Source organism: Drosophila willistoni (assembly GCF_018902025.1).
Source record: "Drosophila willistoni isolate 14030-0811.24 chromosome XR unlocalized genomic scaffold, UCI_dwil_1.1 Seg105, whole genome shotgun sequence".
Taxonomy (NCBI): Eukaryota; Metazoa; Arthropoda; class Insecta; order Diptera; family Drosophilidae; genus Drosophila; species Drosophila willistoni.
The window spans coordinates 1,158,724-1,170,598 of NW_025814054.1; the positions used below are offsets into that span (position 1 = coordinate 1,158,724).

At 38.3% G+C, this 11,875-nt stretch overlaps 2 protein-coding genes across 2 annotated transcripts; both read left to right on the plus strand.

Annotated features, from left to right (window-relative positions):
* Nucleotides 1-2,356: 2,356 nt before the first annotated feature.
* LOC6644997 (probable serine hydrolase) lies at nt 2,357-6,109 on the plus strand. Its single transcript, XM_002067727.4, has 2 exons — nt 2,357-2,557; nt 4,924-6,109. Exons 1-2 carry the CDS (start codon nt 2,510-2,512, stop codon nt 5,950-5,952), a joined length of 1,077 nt encoding a protein of 358 aa, XP_002067763.1. The 5' UTR covers nt 2,357-2,509; the 3' UTR covers nt 5,953-6,109.
* A 2,448-nt stretch (nt 6,110-8,557) lies between these two features.
* Nucleotides 8,558-10,231, plus strand: LOC6644998. The gene is made up of 3 exons (XM_002067728.3): nt 8,558-8,662; nt 8,728-8,973; nt 9,037-10,231. Exons 1-3 carry the CDS (start codon nt 8,587-8,589, stop codon nt 10,203-10,205), a joined length of 1,491 nt encoding a protein of 496 aa, XP_002067764.3. The 5' UTR covers nt 8,558-8,586; the 3' UTR covers nt 10,206-10,231.
* The last annotated feature ends 1,644 nt before the right edge of the window (nt 10,232-11,875 follow it).

Here is an 11,875-nt window from a genome sequence, read left to right on the forward strand (position 1 = left end):
TCACTGGCAACAGCAGCCATCCAAGGCAATTGTTATCTCAATGGAAGCCACATAGCGTCAGCGTTGGCATTCCGCCGAGGCGGCTTTGGTCATTAGCCAACTTTGGTTGACTGGACTGACTTGGCAGCTGATGGTTCAATCCGCTGATGCTCCAGCTCTTGTGCTCCTGATGCTGCTGGCCAGAGAGTGTCATTCAAATGTCATTAGCGTATGTCTGTAAAGGCATTCAGTGAGAGTGAGAGAGACAGGTAGAGAAAGAAATTGTGGGAGCAATGGAGATGGGGAGGTCAAGCGTCAGCAGGTGAACAAGTAGCAACACCAACGTAATTTCATTTCAAAGTGCGCACACCAGACAAATTGCAGGCCAGACGCTAACAGGATCTCCGCACTTGTCCACGTGGCAGCTGCGTTTGATTAAATGTTGCCTCACCATCGTCCAATCGAGATGGCAAAGTGAGCCCCCCCCTCCCCCACTCCTATCACCCAACTATAGTTCTCACTGTCTGTCTTTTGCTACGTATATCCACTTGTGGCCACTTTTATACCATCTAACAATGCTATTATTGGGTATATTCGGTTTCCTGAAATCAAGAAGACATACAAAAGTGGAAACGAACAAAAATTGATTTGGTAGGCTAATTAGAGCTCTCTTCGCAGAAGTTTCCAGGATAATAAAAGCAGGATATCCCCATAGTCGTTTATGTGAGATTCCCTGCTCTAGAAATATTTTTCTCCCATTTTAATTGAATGGCAAATTAAATTGGTTTTGCATACTTTTCAGCGTCAGATTTATGATTTTCAATTGGTTATTTATCGCCCAAAAACTATCGCAGGACGACGATGAGTTAGAAAAATTTTCAATTTAGCACTCTACGAAGATTTATCGCTGGCCGCAGGCTCTTGCACTTTTGGTCTCCTCGCAGACTAACAATTTTTAAATGTCAGGCCGGCAAAAAAAGCAAAATAAAGTGCGTAAAGAAACAAAAATACGAGAGAATAGAAAACGTAAAAGACTGTGTACAAATTTATTGTGTAAACTGCTGTCGACAGCGGGGCATTTGATACAAAATGGATTTTTGAATATGCTTTTATGAATGCTCGACATTCGTTTGTATTAGTGTGTGTATTTGAGGATAAACTCTGACCGCCTCTGACTCTGGCTGCCATACTCAAACGATATATGTATGTATATGAATGGAGAGCTTAATAAATATTTATTGATATTTTTCGTGTATTAATGTTTGAATCGATTGCTAGCTAGTGGGAAAAAATGCAACATAAAAGCAAATCGAATTCATTTATATTTATTGCAATTGCCAATATCCAATCCAGCAGGCAAACCAACTATCTAACCAACAGTCAACCCAATGGACAATCGCCAAAGTGCAATTGCAATTGCAATAACATAAAATCTCATAAAAATTACTAATAAAATATGAAAATCGTATTTTTTTCGACCTTTTTCCCCCACCTCTTTCTCTTCTGCATAGTCCAGCAGCCTCTCGTACTTTTGATCAAAAATTAATATATTGTAGTGATTTGGTTTAATAGCACTTTTGAGGTCTCTTTCAGACTGTTTTTTTTTTTCATTTCATATAAAGTAGAGAGGGGAATTTGTATTGGAAAATGAAATTTGAAAATGCGACAAAGCTTATAGATAAATGAGTAAATTTAAGTGGATATTGCTTAATATTAAATCACTTTTATGATAAACAATTTGAAAAAGATTTGTCGAATTTAGCCTATAGCCTTTAGTTAAGTTTTTTTTAGAGGTCTAACTTATAATAAAAGTTGAAACAGAGCAAAAATTTGATTGAAATAATTTGGTAAAAAAAATTCGTAAAACAGAAAAATGCGAACGATAAACTATAAAAATATATTTTAAGTAAATTTTTTCTCACATAAACAGCAAATCCATGCGAAGAAGGTCAATTAATTTTATGATATTAGCAAAAGTTCTCAAGAAATCAGCTTTATCGCACATGTTTATTTAAGTTTAAACTTTAACCCTGAATAAGCTGAAGAGAACTTGTTAATGACAAAGTTCTTTTTGTTTATATAGACTCGGGCTCTCTCTCTCTCTGTCTGTCTATTGATCATGCAAAAGCTCTCTCTCGCTGTTTCCCTCTCTTGGTGGTTCTCTCATACTTATAATAATTTTTGATCATTTTCTCTTGTTCTCTCAATTGTTCAGGTGTTTTGTTGTAGTTAATTTGTCAGATTAAAGTTCAGTTTCCCTTTACTTTACTTCACTTCAGTTTCAGTTCAGTTCACTTCATTCGCGTACTGATTGCTTTCAATTTAATCAGCGTCGCGCAACGTAAAATTATTTAGTTTTATTTGCGCGCTGTTGGCGTGCACTTCTCTCTAGTCACAACACTAGTCTCTAGTATCTTGTACTAACATAAAAATAGAACGGAAATAAAATATATAAATATATTCTCCAACGCGTGTCGGAGGGATAGAGAGACAGAGCGTTGATTGTGTCATAAAAACCAAGGCGGACGAGATGACAACAACTATGACAGAAAGCAAACAAATTGAGCAACATGAACAGGTAATTAGACGAGTAAACGAGAGGGATGGGAAGGGAGCTCGATTAGTTGATCCATAAACAGTTATTAACTAGCCCCTCCACCGTCACTTGCATTTGGGCATTCGCATTGCATGTGCGATGATGTGTTATCAGTCGCTGTCGTTGTCGTTGTTGGGCTAATTGATACCCATGCAATCCCCCAAAGACCAAAGTAAACACGTTCAGAGTTTACATTTGGTTTTTGTTTTGTTATTTGTACCTTTGAACTATAGCAATGCATTCTCACGATTTAATATGAGTGTGTTTGTGTGTTATCAACTTGAACGATTGATTAGATTTCCCCAAGCAGTTATTGAAACGAATCAAAGTCAATGCGACGGCAGCGGCGGCGGCTACTGAAAAGTTTCCAAAAAAAAACCCTCAAAAAAAATGTAATGATTACGACTCTTCAGACCCTGTACTATAAACCATGTGTGTGTGTGTATTTGTGGGGATTGTGGGAAGCCTTTTGTTATCAAGCTCATTAGGAGTTCATCAAGCTTCCAGTCAGTAAAACTTTTCAGACTCTGTAACCACAATCAAAAGTCTCGTCACACTTGAAAGTATTTTGTGCTAATTTTCGAGTTGAGCGAGCGAATGAACACAAATTGAAAAGCAACAGCAACAACATCATCAACAAAAGTGTCGACCAAAGTTTCTTCTTTTCGCACAAAACTACAAAAATCCATTTGTCGCAAAATTTAAAGTTTGCATGAGCAACCGACACCAAGACAACCCGACAATTGCAGCCTCTGCTCTGAACGGGCGATGATATCGATTGGTTTGAGTTTCAAATTGAACAGAGAGTGAACGAAAAAAAAAGAGAGAATAGAGATGATAAATTGTTGCAAGCAATGCGTTGTGGGGCATGTCCATCAATTCACACCTGGGTCGATGCGGATGCCTCCTCTCAAGTGTCAACTGTCTAAAATTTTTTTTTTTTTTTTTGGAGAAAAAAAAACCATGCGAAACGATTGATCAAATTGCTAAAGCCAAACGATTATATACAAGTTTTTCTAGGGGCTAACAATTTATGGTTTAAGCAGATTACAATCTATACTAAACTATATAAATTGGATAATCCTATTTCTTGTTTGTCAAAGTGCAAAAAGTTAATCAGCTTAACAAAGCGAAGTGGGAATTCCTACATTTATAATAAAAATAAAAATAAAAGAGAGATACGAAAAAAAGAAAGAGAGGGAGAGAGAGAGAATAAATTGATTCTCGATAACTTTTCTAATTAATGCTATTATCAACTAGTAGACGCAGTATAATAAGGAAGGAATAACAAAAAACTCTTATTGTATAATACTCTTCAATATTTTATAACAAAAAGAAATATAGAGAGAGATGATTAATATTTTTAAATAGAGTTTTATATGCAAATTCGATTCTTGACTTTTATCATTTGTAGCCAATAATTGATTGATTTTAATTCCACAAATAAGTAAAAAGTTAAAAGAGTAAACTGAGAATAACTAAATTTTGATACATTTACAACAACTAAAGAGTAAAGCAGTAGTTCACAAAATACATTTTTAAAATCAATCCCTTTTTATTTTTATTAGCATTAGTAAAAACACAGTGGATCTTAAGGAACCTTTTATGATTTTAATTGGATCTTTTTAAACCATTTTTTTTCCTTTAGTGCTCTAAATCATTGGCTTTCATTCAAGTAATTTGGAAGGTTTGAAATACAGTTCAAATTCTAGATGGAAAATTTCTAGAGTTCTCTAATTCTTAATTCTAATTCTTAAACTTAGTCAAATTTTAGTTAGTCTGATCGATTGAAATTTGAAAACAATCGTATACTATTCGTATTACTTGACCACAACTCGCATGCAAATTTACAAGCATCTAAGCGATTAGCAGATAATTGGATTATACTGTGAATGAATAGTTGTGTGTGTGTGTGTGTGCGTGTGTGTGTGTGAGTCAAGTCAGATGGCTATACTACCATATAGTTGATATATATCTGTATGCAATCAAAGGAGAGCCCATTTAATGCAACAACATCACCAGAAACTAACCAACTAATTCCACACCGAGGTGATTAATGTCAAAGAAGCTGACAATCTCCACCCCAAACCAGAGCCACGCCTCTTTAGGTATTTCAAATATTCCCCCAAATATCCCATCCATGCCACAAAAGCAAAAACAACAACATCAGCCACACCCAAAAGGCATATACAATGTTCCCCCGTGGCAATTAACAACTAACCCACTCAATAATCCCATCTCACCTACCTATACTATCTCTCTCTCTCTCTCTCTCTCTCTATCTTATTTACTCACTCACACAATTTGTTCCCTTCTCTCTCTCACACACACTTTTTGGGTTTTTGCAGGAACCGATGGACGTGCGCATCGATATGCCGTGGGGCTATGTGGTCGGCCGCTGGTATGGCAATCGGCAGGTACGACCCATACTTGCCCTACACGGCTGGCTGGATAATTTAGGAACGTGGAATAAACTGCTGCCATTGTTGCCCAAACACCTGGGCGTATTATGCATTGACCTGCCCGGGCATGGTTACTCCTCAAAATTGCCCGAGGGGATTGCTTATCATTTTGTGGACTACCTGTGCGTGATACTGCGCATCATGGAGGAATATGGCTGGGAGAAGGTCTCACTGATGGCCCACTCGATGAGCGCCATGTTGTGCTTCATATTCGCATCTCTTTACCCTCATCGCATGGATATGCTGATCAGCATTGATATAGTGAAGACACGGTATCGCAAACCACAGTCACAGATTGATTACCTGCGCAGCAATATCGAGGGTTATATGGTGGAGGATGAACGTTTTGCCAATGCCAAAAGACAAGAGCCTCCCTCGTATACCTATGCGGAATTAGAGCAGGTTCTCTTCAAGGGTAGCAATAAATCGGTGGCTCTGGAAAATTGTCATCATATACTCGAACGAAATGTTAGCAAATCGACCAAATATCCCGATAAATATTTCTTCTCTCGCGATGGACGTTGCAAGTATTATACGGAATTCCATACAAGTCCACCATTTGCTGCCGAACTGGCTAGAACAATACGCAACGTGCCCTACTGTGTGATCAAGGGCTCCGAATCAGATTTTATTGATGAGCAGAGTGACGAGGTTATTGGAATATTACGTTCCAATAATCCCCACTTTGAGTTGCACGAAGTTGAGGGAACTCATCATGTGCATCTTAATAATCCACGTGGAGTGGCCGAGATTATCAATCCGTTTATAATGCATCATAGACCGCCGCAATTGGAAACTTGGACGGTGGACGATGTGGACGGCGGCGAGGCACTACCGGCAGCAGTTCAAGAATTCAAAGTCACCGTGGAAGACTCTGAGAATGTGAAGCGGAGAAAGAGAAAAAGTAACCTATAGCTGTTGCAATCATCTTTAAACTTAACAATATGGACTGGGATGAAAAAGAAGTTAGCAGCAGCGCGAAACGAACTACTATGTAGAGGCTTTCAAATAGTTGAAATTAAACAATGTGAAATGTTTTTTTAATGAGTAAATATAAATGTCAAAATCTAAATGTCGTTTAGATATATGTCGAGCTATATATAGAGCTTATTCTTAAAGGAAACCCTAGAGTGAAATGTGGATTGTTATGAAATTTTTAAAGAGCCTTTGGGCTAAAATTTAGTGAGGAGGAGAAGCGAAACAGAAAGAGATAGATACAAGAGCAACAAAGCACAAACAACGATCGTTCTTCTAGGTTTAGTACAATATTTAGTTTAGTTAAAGAATTTATTAAATTAATTTACTAATTTTCGAAAATCATTAAAGGTAGCCTATATAATTTGTATACTTTTTGTTATTTATTTCGATTTGAATTTAATTAATTTTTTTTTTCCATTTTGTGGCAAATTTGCGGTAATTTCAACCACAAATTGTAACCAGAAAATTGTAGAGAATGATGCCGTAAGGAGGTTAACCTGCATTTTATATACACATATTATCTCAACCGCCGCCTAATACCATTTTGGCCCTACACTCACTTGATTCCCTAACTGCAGTAACATATTGAATACCCAGACTAACACATACACACACACACACACACACACACACAGATAGACCTAAACGTAAACGGTTTAAATAATTTTCGCTTTTGTTGTATTTGCTTTTTATTTTTGTATTTGTATTTGCGCTTTTTCGATTCGAAAATGAACACACACACACATATCATACACATTGTTGTTGTTGTTCTTGTTGTTTTTCTTGTTGTGTACACCTTTTTTTCGATCAATCAATTTCGGGTGGTAGCCATTTAATTTTCGCTTTAATCTTTTGGGACGCAGTTCATTGGCCACTTCATTAGTGATAAGGGAGCCTGAACCCAAACAAAGGATGTGCCCGGGCGCCCACTTAAAAACAATGGCACAGCAAAAACAAAAGAAGAACGAACGATGCTCAAAAAGCTCCTACTCCCCGCCACCCACTACTCTTCACTTTTCTCTCCTCATCGACGATATGTGTGTGTTTATTTGTGGGTGTGTGTGTGTCTGTGTGTCTGTTCCGTGTGGCAGCATTTTTCAATGTGCGCCGCGAGGTATACTACACTAAGCAAGCAAACCATCAGAGTGACAGAGAAAGAGAGTACACCGATATCGAATCGGAGGAGAATCCCATCCCATCCCATCCCATCGCATTACATCCCATCATCCCATTTTCCATCTCATCTCATACCATTCCTTGGGAAAATATACAAATTTAACGTTTTTATTGCCATTGCACGTTGCGCCGGGTTTTCTACGTAAATTAAATTAGGTAGGTCCGGAAAAATTCGTAGCTGAAAAGCGGGCAGTGTTGAGAGCGCGCTCATCGTTCGGCAATACGATTACGTTTTTTTTTGTTTGGTTTTTGGTTTTTTTTCTGTTCTTTTTCGTTCTTTCCGTCGTAACGAAATTGATAGCGGATATAAATGTTTAATGTTTTGGCAATAAAAACAACTGTGGCAAAGGGCTGTGGTCCAGAAGGGGGTGCGCGGTTTTGGGGGTGGGGGTATTGTGGGTTTTTTTCTTCTTTTGGGAAATTGCGGTTTTCAGCGAGCACTGATAAAGCGACTTTATGATAAATTCAGTTTGCGGTTAACGCGCAATTTAATTTGCTTAAAAATCAATAAAAATCATTAATGTTTCGGTTTTTGTGAAAGATTAAAGTTCTTTTTTACCCCCTTACTTGACGGGGCGTGGCTATCTGGAAAAGATAATCAAAAAGACCCACAGTGGGATGGCTGGGTTGTGGCTTGACAGTTAAGATTTTTGCCTAAATTATAATACTCATAAATAATTATGAATTATGCCCAAAAGGGATTTGGATAGGGGAATCCTTTGATTTTAATATTATGATACACAAATGCGACCAAACTTTTATCTTAATATTAAAGAAACTTCAGAGTTTTCTTAACCCAATTCGACTACTAACTAAAGTGAGAACAAGTTCAATTTGACTTGACAATTTTCGAGAAATCTTTTAGAATACATCTTGATAACTACACTGCGATAAATTTATTATTTATTTATCCATGGGGAGTGGAAGAATTTCATCAAACTTTAAAGATCAAAGCTAGCTTTATGGAATTTATTGGCACTCAGAATAAAGAAAGAAAGAAGAAAAAACCATTAGACTGTTGAACATATGATGCATTAAATGATGGATCCATCTCTCAGTGTAGTGATCTGTAGTTCTTCTTCTTTTGTGTTATCTGCATAAACATACATGTATGTATGTATGTTTGTATGTGGCAACTGACGAGAAACGAGAAACTTCTCCTACTCTGCCATTGTTATTGTGTTTAATTATGGTGTCGCTTGTTTCAGCTTCGAGCTGCGTTTATCTTATCTCTGTTCGATTGAAAGACAATTTGTAAAAGATGCGTTATCTGGAGCCACCTATATCTATTACGCTCGAGAGACGGTAAATGCATTTTGTTTTTTCTATTCCCCCATTTCGTTTTCGAACAGATGTAGAAGAAGTTATATTTTTGTAAACGAAATTTCGACCGAGATGCTGTTGCAAAAGAAAAAGTTACACGAATTGTGGCACCGTTTCTGTGGCATGTTGTGCCTGGCCGATCTGGTGGGTGAGTTTTTTTTTCCGACCTGGAAAAGTCAATTACCTCATCTATATTTCATATTTATCAATTAGTGTTTGCCTGCTTGTGGGGAAGTGGATTGTCCTTGGGTTATTATATGAAATCGGCCTATGTGTATGATAATCTGTGGCCACATTGGTATGCCCTAGTTGGTGGATTAATGGTTTTGGCCTTGGCTCTGGGCTGGATTCTGCGAAAGCATAATAGACAGCAATATAGTTATGATCATTACTATATCATATTCTATGGTCTGTTGTGCTCCTTAATGGGCAGTTGCTTTATGCTTAGCAGACAGTTAAGTAAGATATTTCAAGTTTAAAGCGAAAATTGTAATACCATTTCTTTTTTATTATTCATTTCAGCTGTCAGCTATTACTTTAGTTTTGTGGGTCTAAGTGTCTTGTATCTAGCAGGATTTAGTTATGTGAATTTGCGAAGTGATGCTTCAGGCATGCGACCAGCTAGAATAGCTCTGGCAAATGCTTTGCACATGTGTGGTTTGGCCAGCGGTTTCGTCATCTTTAACGAATTTGAGCCCCAGCAATGTGGTCTGATCAGTATGAGTGTCTATCTGATATTGCTAGTGTTGGTCTGTGTTAATGAATTGCTGCAGCATTTGGGAATTCATAACTATAAGCAATCCAAGGATTTGGTGTTCAATCTATTAAACGAAGAGCGTATGGTCTTTCTGCCACGTCAAGCAGTTTTGGCCCAATTTGTGGGACGCCGGGACTATCAACTGTTGGCCAGTCGTCAATGGTTAGTTTTGCTGCTTGGTGGTCTACTGGTGACTCTTCAACGCTGTTGCCTGTTGTATTCACCCGTGTATTTACAGCTCATGTGGAGCTCTACAGCAGGCTATGTCCAGCGTTCACAGTTGTTCACACCCTTCGTCCTGTATGCCGCAGGCTGTGTCTTGGGTTCACTGCTGCTGCTTCGTTATACACCCAAGCTGGTCTATTTGCTGTTTGGAGTTATCAAACTAACATTGATAGTGGCTTTGCTATGCATTTGGAGTGAAGATCAATCAGAGCATTGCTTTTTGTTCCTTTGCTTGATTTATGCCACAATGGGTGTCATATCTAGCCAAGCATTGCATTGGCTTCTCGAATGCTCGCCATTCCTTTATACAGAGCTGTGTGTGGCTATGGGATTTGTCATTCAACTTGGCGTAATGGAGGCCTTCAAGTACGAAACGAACGTTGATGATGTGTGGACTAATCTTTTGGTTAGCAGCTTGATTGCTCTCCTGCTGACTACATTGGCCATTTTGGTTGTGGAATGGCTGCAGCCACGTTCCGCCAGTCTTGTCGATGTAAGAAATCGCCTCATGGGCATTCGTCGACTCTCACAGCCGCAGGAGCAAACACAGTTTTGGCACACAAATCACTTTCTGGTCCACAACAAGCAGCCGCATGAATTGCAATCTGTGCAATTGGCTAAATCTCGCATTTTCCAGCAATATCCGATTTCTAGCAATGACATTACCGATGTCGATGGCGATGCTGCCAAAACGACGGACAAGTTTTGATAATAAAATGGTTTTTACGTTTTGTACATGGCATTTTGGTTTTATTATACCCTTGCAAAAAGGGTATATTAATTTTGGTCAGAAGTGTGCAACGCATAGAAGGAAGCATCTCCGACCATATAAAGTATATATATTCTTGCTCAGCACGACAAGACGAGTTCAAATAGCCATGTCCGTCCGTCCGTCCGTCCGTCCGTCCGTCCGTCCGTCTGTCCGTCTGTCCGTCCGTCTGGATCAACGCAAACTCCTCCTAGACCGTAAGAGCTACAGAGCTGAAATTTTGCATGTAGGCTTGTATATACTGCAGGCGTTGTATATCTCGGATTCAGCCGGATCGGATCACTATATCATATAGCTCCCATACAAACGCCAAAGTCACGAACAGTGACTTTTCTCAATAACTTCGTTATTTTTTGAGCTATTGTCGTGAAATTTAATATTGGTGAGTTAATTATACGTATAAACGACTATGCCAAATTTGATCAAGATCGGGTGACTATATCATATAGCTCCCATAGGAACGATCGGTCGAAAACAGTGACTTTTGTCAATAACTTCGTTACTTTTGACGCGATTGCTTTCAAATTAAATATTTGTTAGTTTAATATATCTGTTAATGACTGTGCCAAATTTGATAAGGATCGGGTAACTATATCATATAGCTCCCATAGGAACGATCGGTGGAAAACAGTGACTTTGATCAATATCTTCGTTATTTCCTATGCTAAGATTGTTGGCCATTCTTTCGCAAACATTAGCCTTTTTAGATAAAACGTTTTTCCACTTGGAAAAGGAAAGAGTTACCAAAAAACTTGCAAGGGTATACAAACTTTGACGCGGTCAAAGTTAGCCCCGTCCCTCTGGTTTTATTTTTAGCTTAACCAACGAACCAACCAAACAACCAACCAACAGACCATAGACCCCATCCATTTTGGGACCATTAGTCATCGCATTGCCCCAATGGACTTGCTGGCGTCGGCGGTGGAGAAGAAGCAGTGGGAGGCGAAGAAGAAGAACGAGGAGCTTCCCTCTGTCGCTTGTCGCAGTATTGTTTATCTTATCTCAAAAAAGCAGCGGAAGCGTGCCCAACTGGGTAACATTTTCTCTGGCATCTTATCCTCTCTCTCTCTCTCTTTCTCTTTGTCTCTCTATCTTTTTGACTCCACTGTCGTTATTGTTTATTTTGCTTTTTTTTTCTTTTCATGTTGAAGAAGTTAGAGATATATATATATTTTTAAGCGAACGATTTCTATATTTAAGCCAACTATGTATATGCAATTGACAACTGAAATCGCAAAGTAAAGAGTTAGCAATCGAACTCGATGGAAATTGTTCTGAATAAAAGATTTTTCCATTGTTGTCATATATCATTTTATAAGCGACTTTAATAGTTTCCCTAATCATCCATGTAAAATATTCAACGCCAACAGCTATTACCCTTACACTCACGAACACATGCACACATCATTATCATTACAAAAAAAAAAAAAAGAAACACACACACACACACACATTCTCTTGTTCGCTTTATCAGCATAGTCTAAAGGATTCTCGTGTTGAGCGCATTCTTATTCGCCCACAGCTAAAAAGTATGCTAGAAATTTTTTTGTGTTTTTGTTATTACACTCGCCTGCAGCGTTTTGATGAGGTGCAACATCCTTTTGCCCAAC

Excerpts from the sequence above, each read along its gene's own strand:
- LOC6644998 (XM_002067728.3), top strand. The coding sequence starts at position 8,587 with ATGCTGTTGCAAAAGAAAAAGTTACACGAATTGTGGCACCGTTTCTGT. Across the intron at positions 8,663-8,727 it reads GTGCCTGGCCGATCTGGTGG|TGTTTGCCTGCTTGTGGGGA; the intron begins GTGAGTTTTTTT and ends TTTATCAATTAG. Across the intron at positions 8,974-9,036 it reads TATGCTTAGCAGACAGTTAA|CTGTCAGCTATTACTTTAGT; the intron begins GTAAGATATTTC and ends TATTCATTTCAG.
- LOC6644997 (XM_002067727.4), top strand. The coding sequence starts at position 2,510 with ATGACAACAACTATGACAGAAAGCAAACAAATTGAGCAACATGAACAG. Across the intron at positions 2,558-4,923 it reads AAATTGAGCAACATGAACAG|GAACCGATGGACGTGCGCAT; the intron begins GTAATTAGACGA and ends GGGTTTTTGCAG.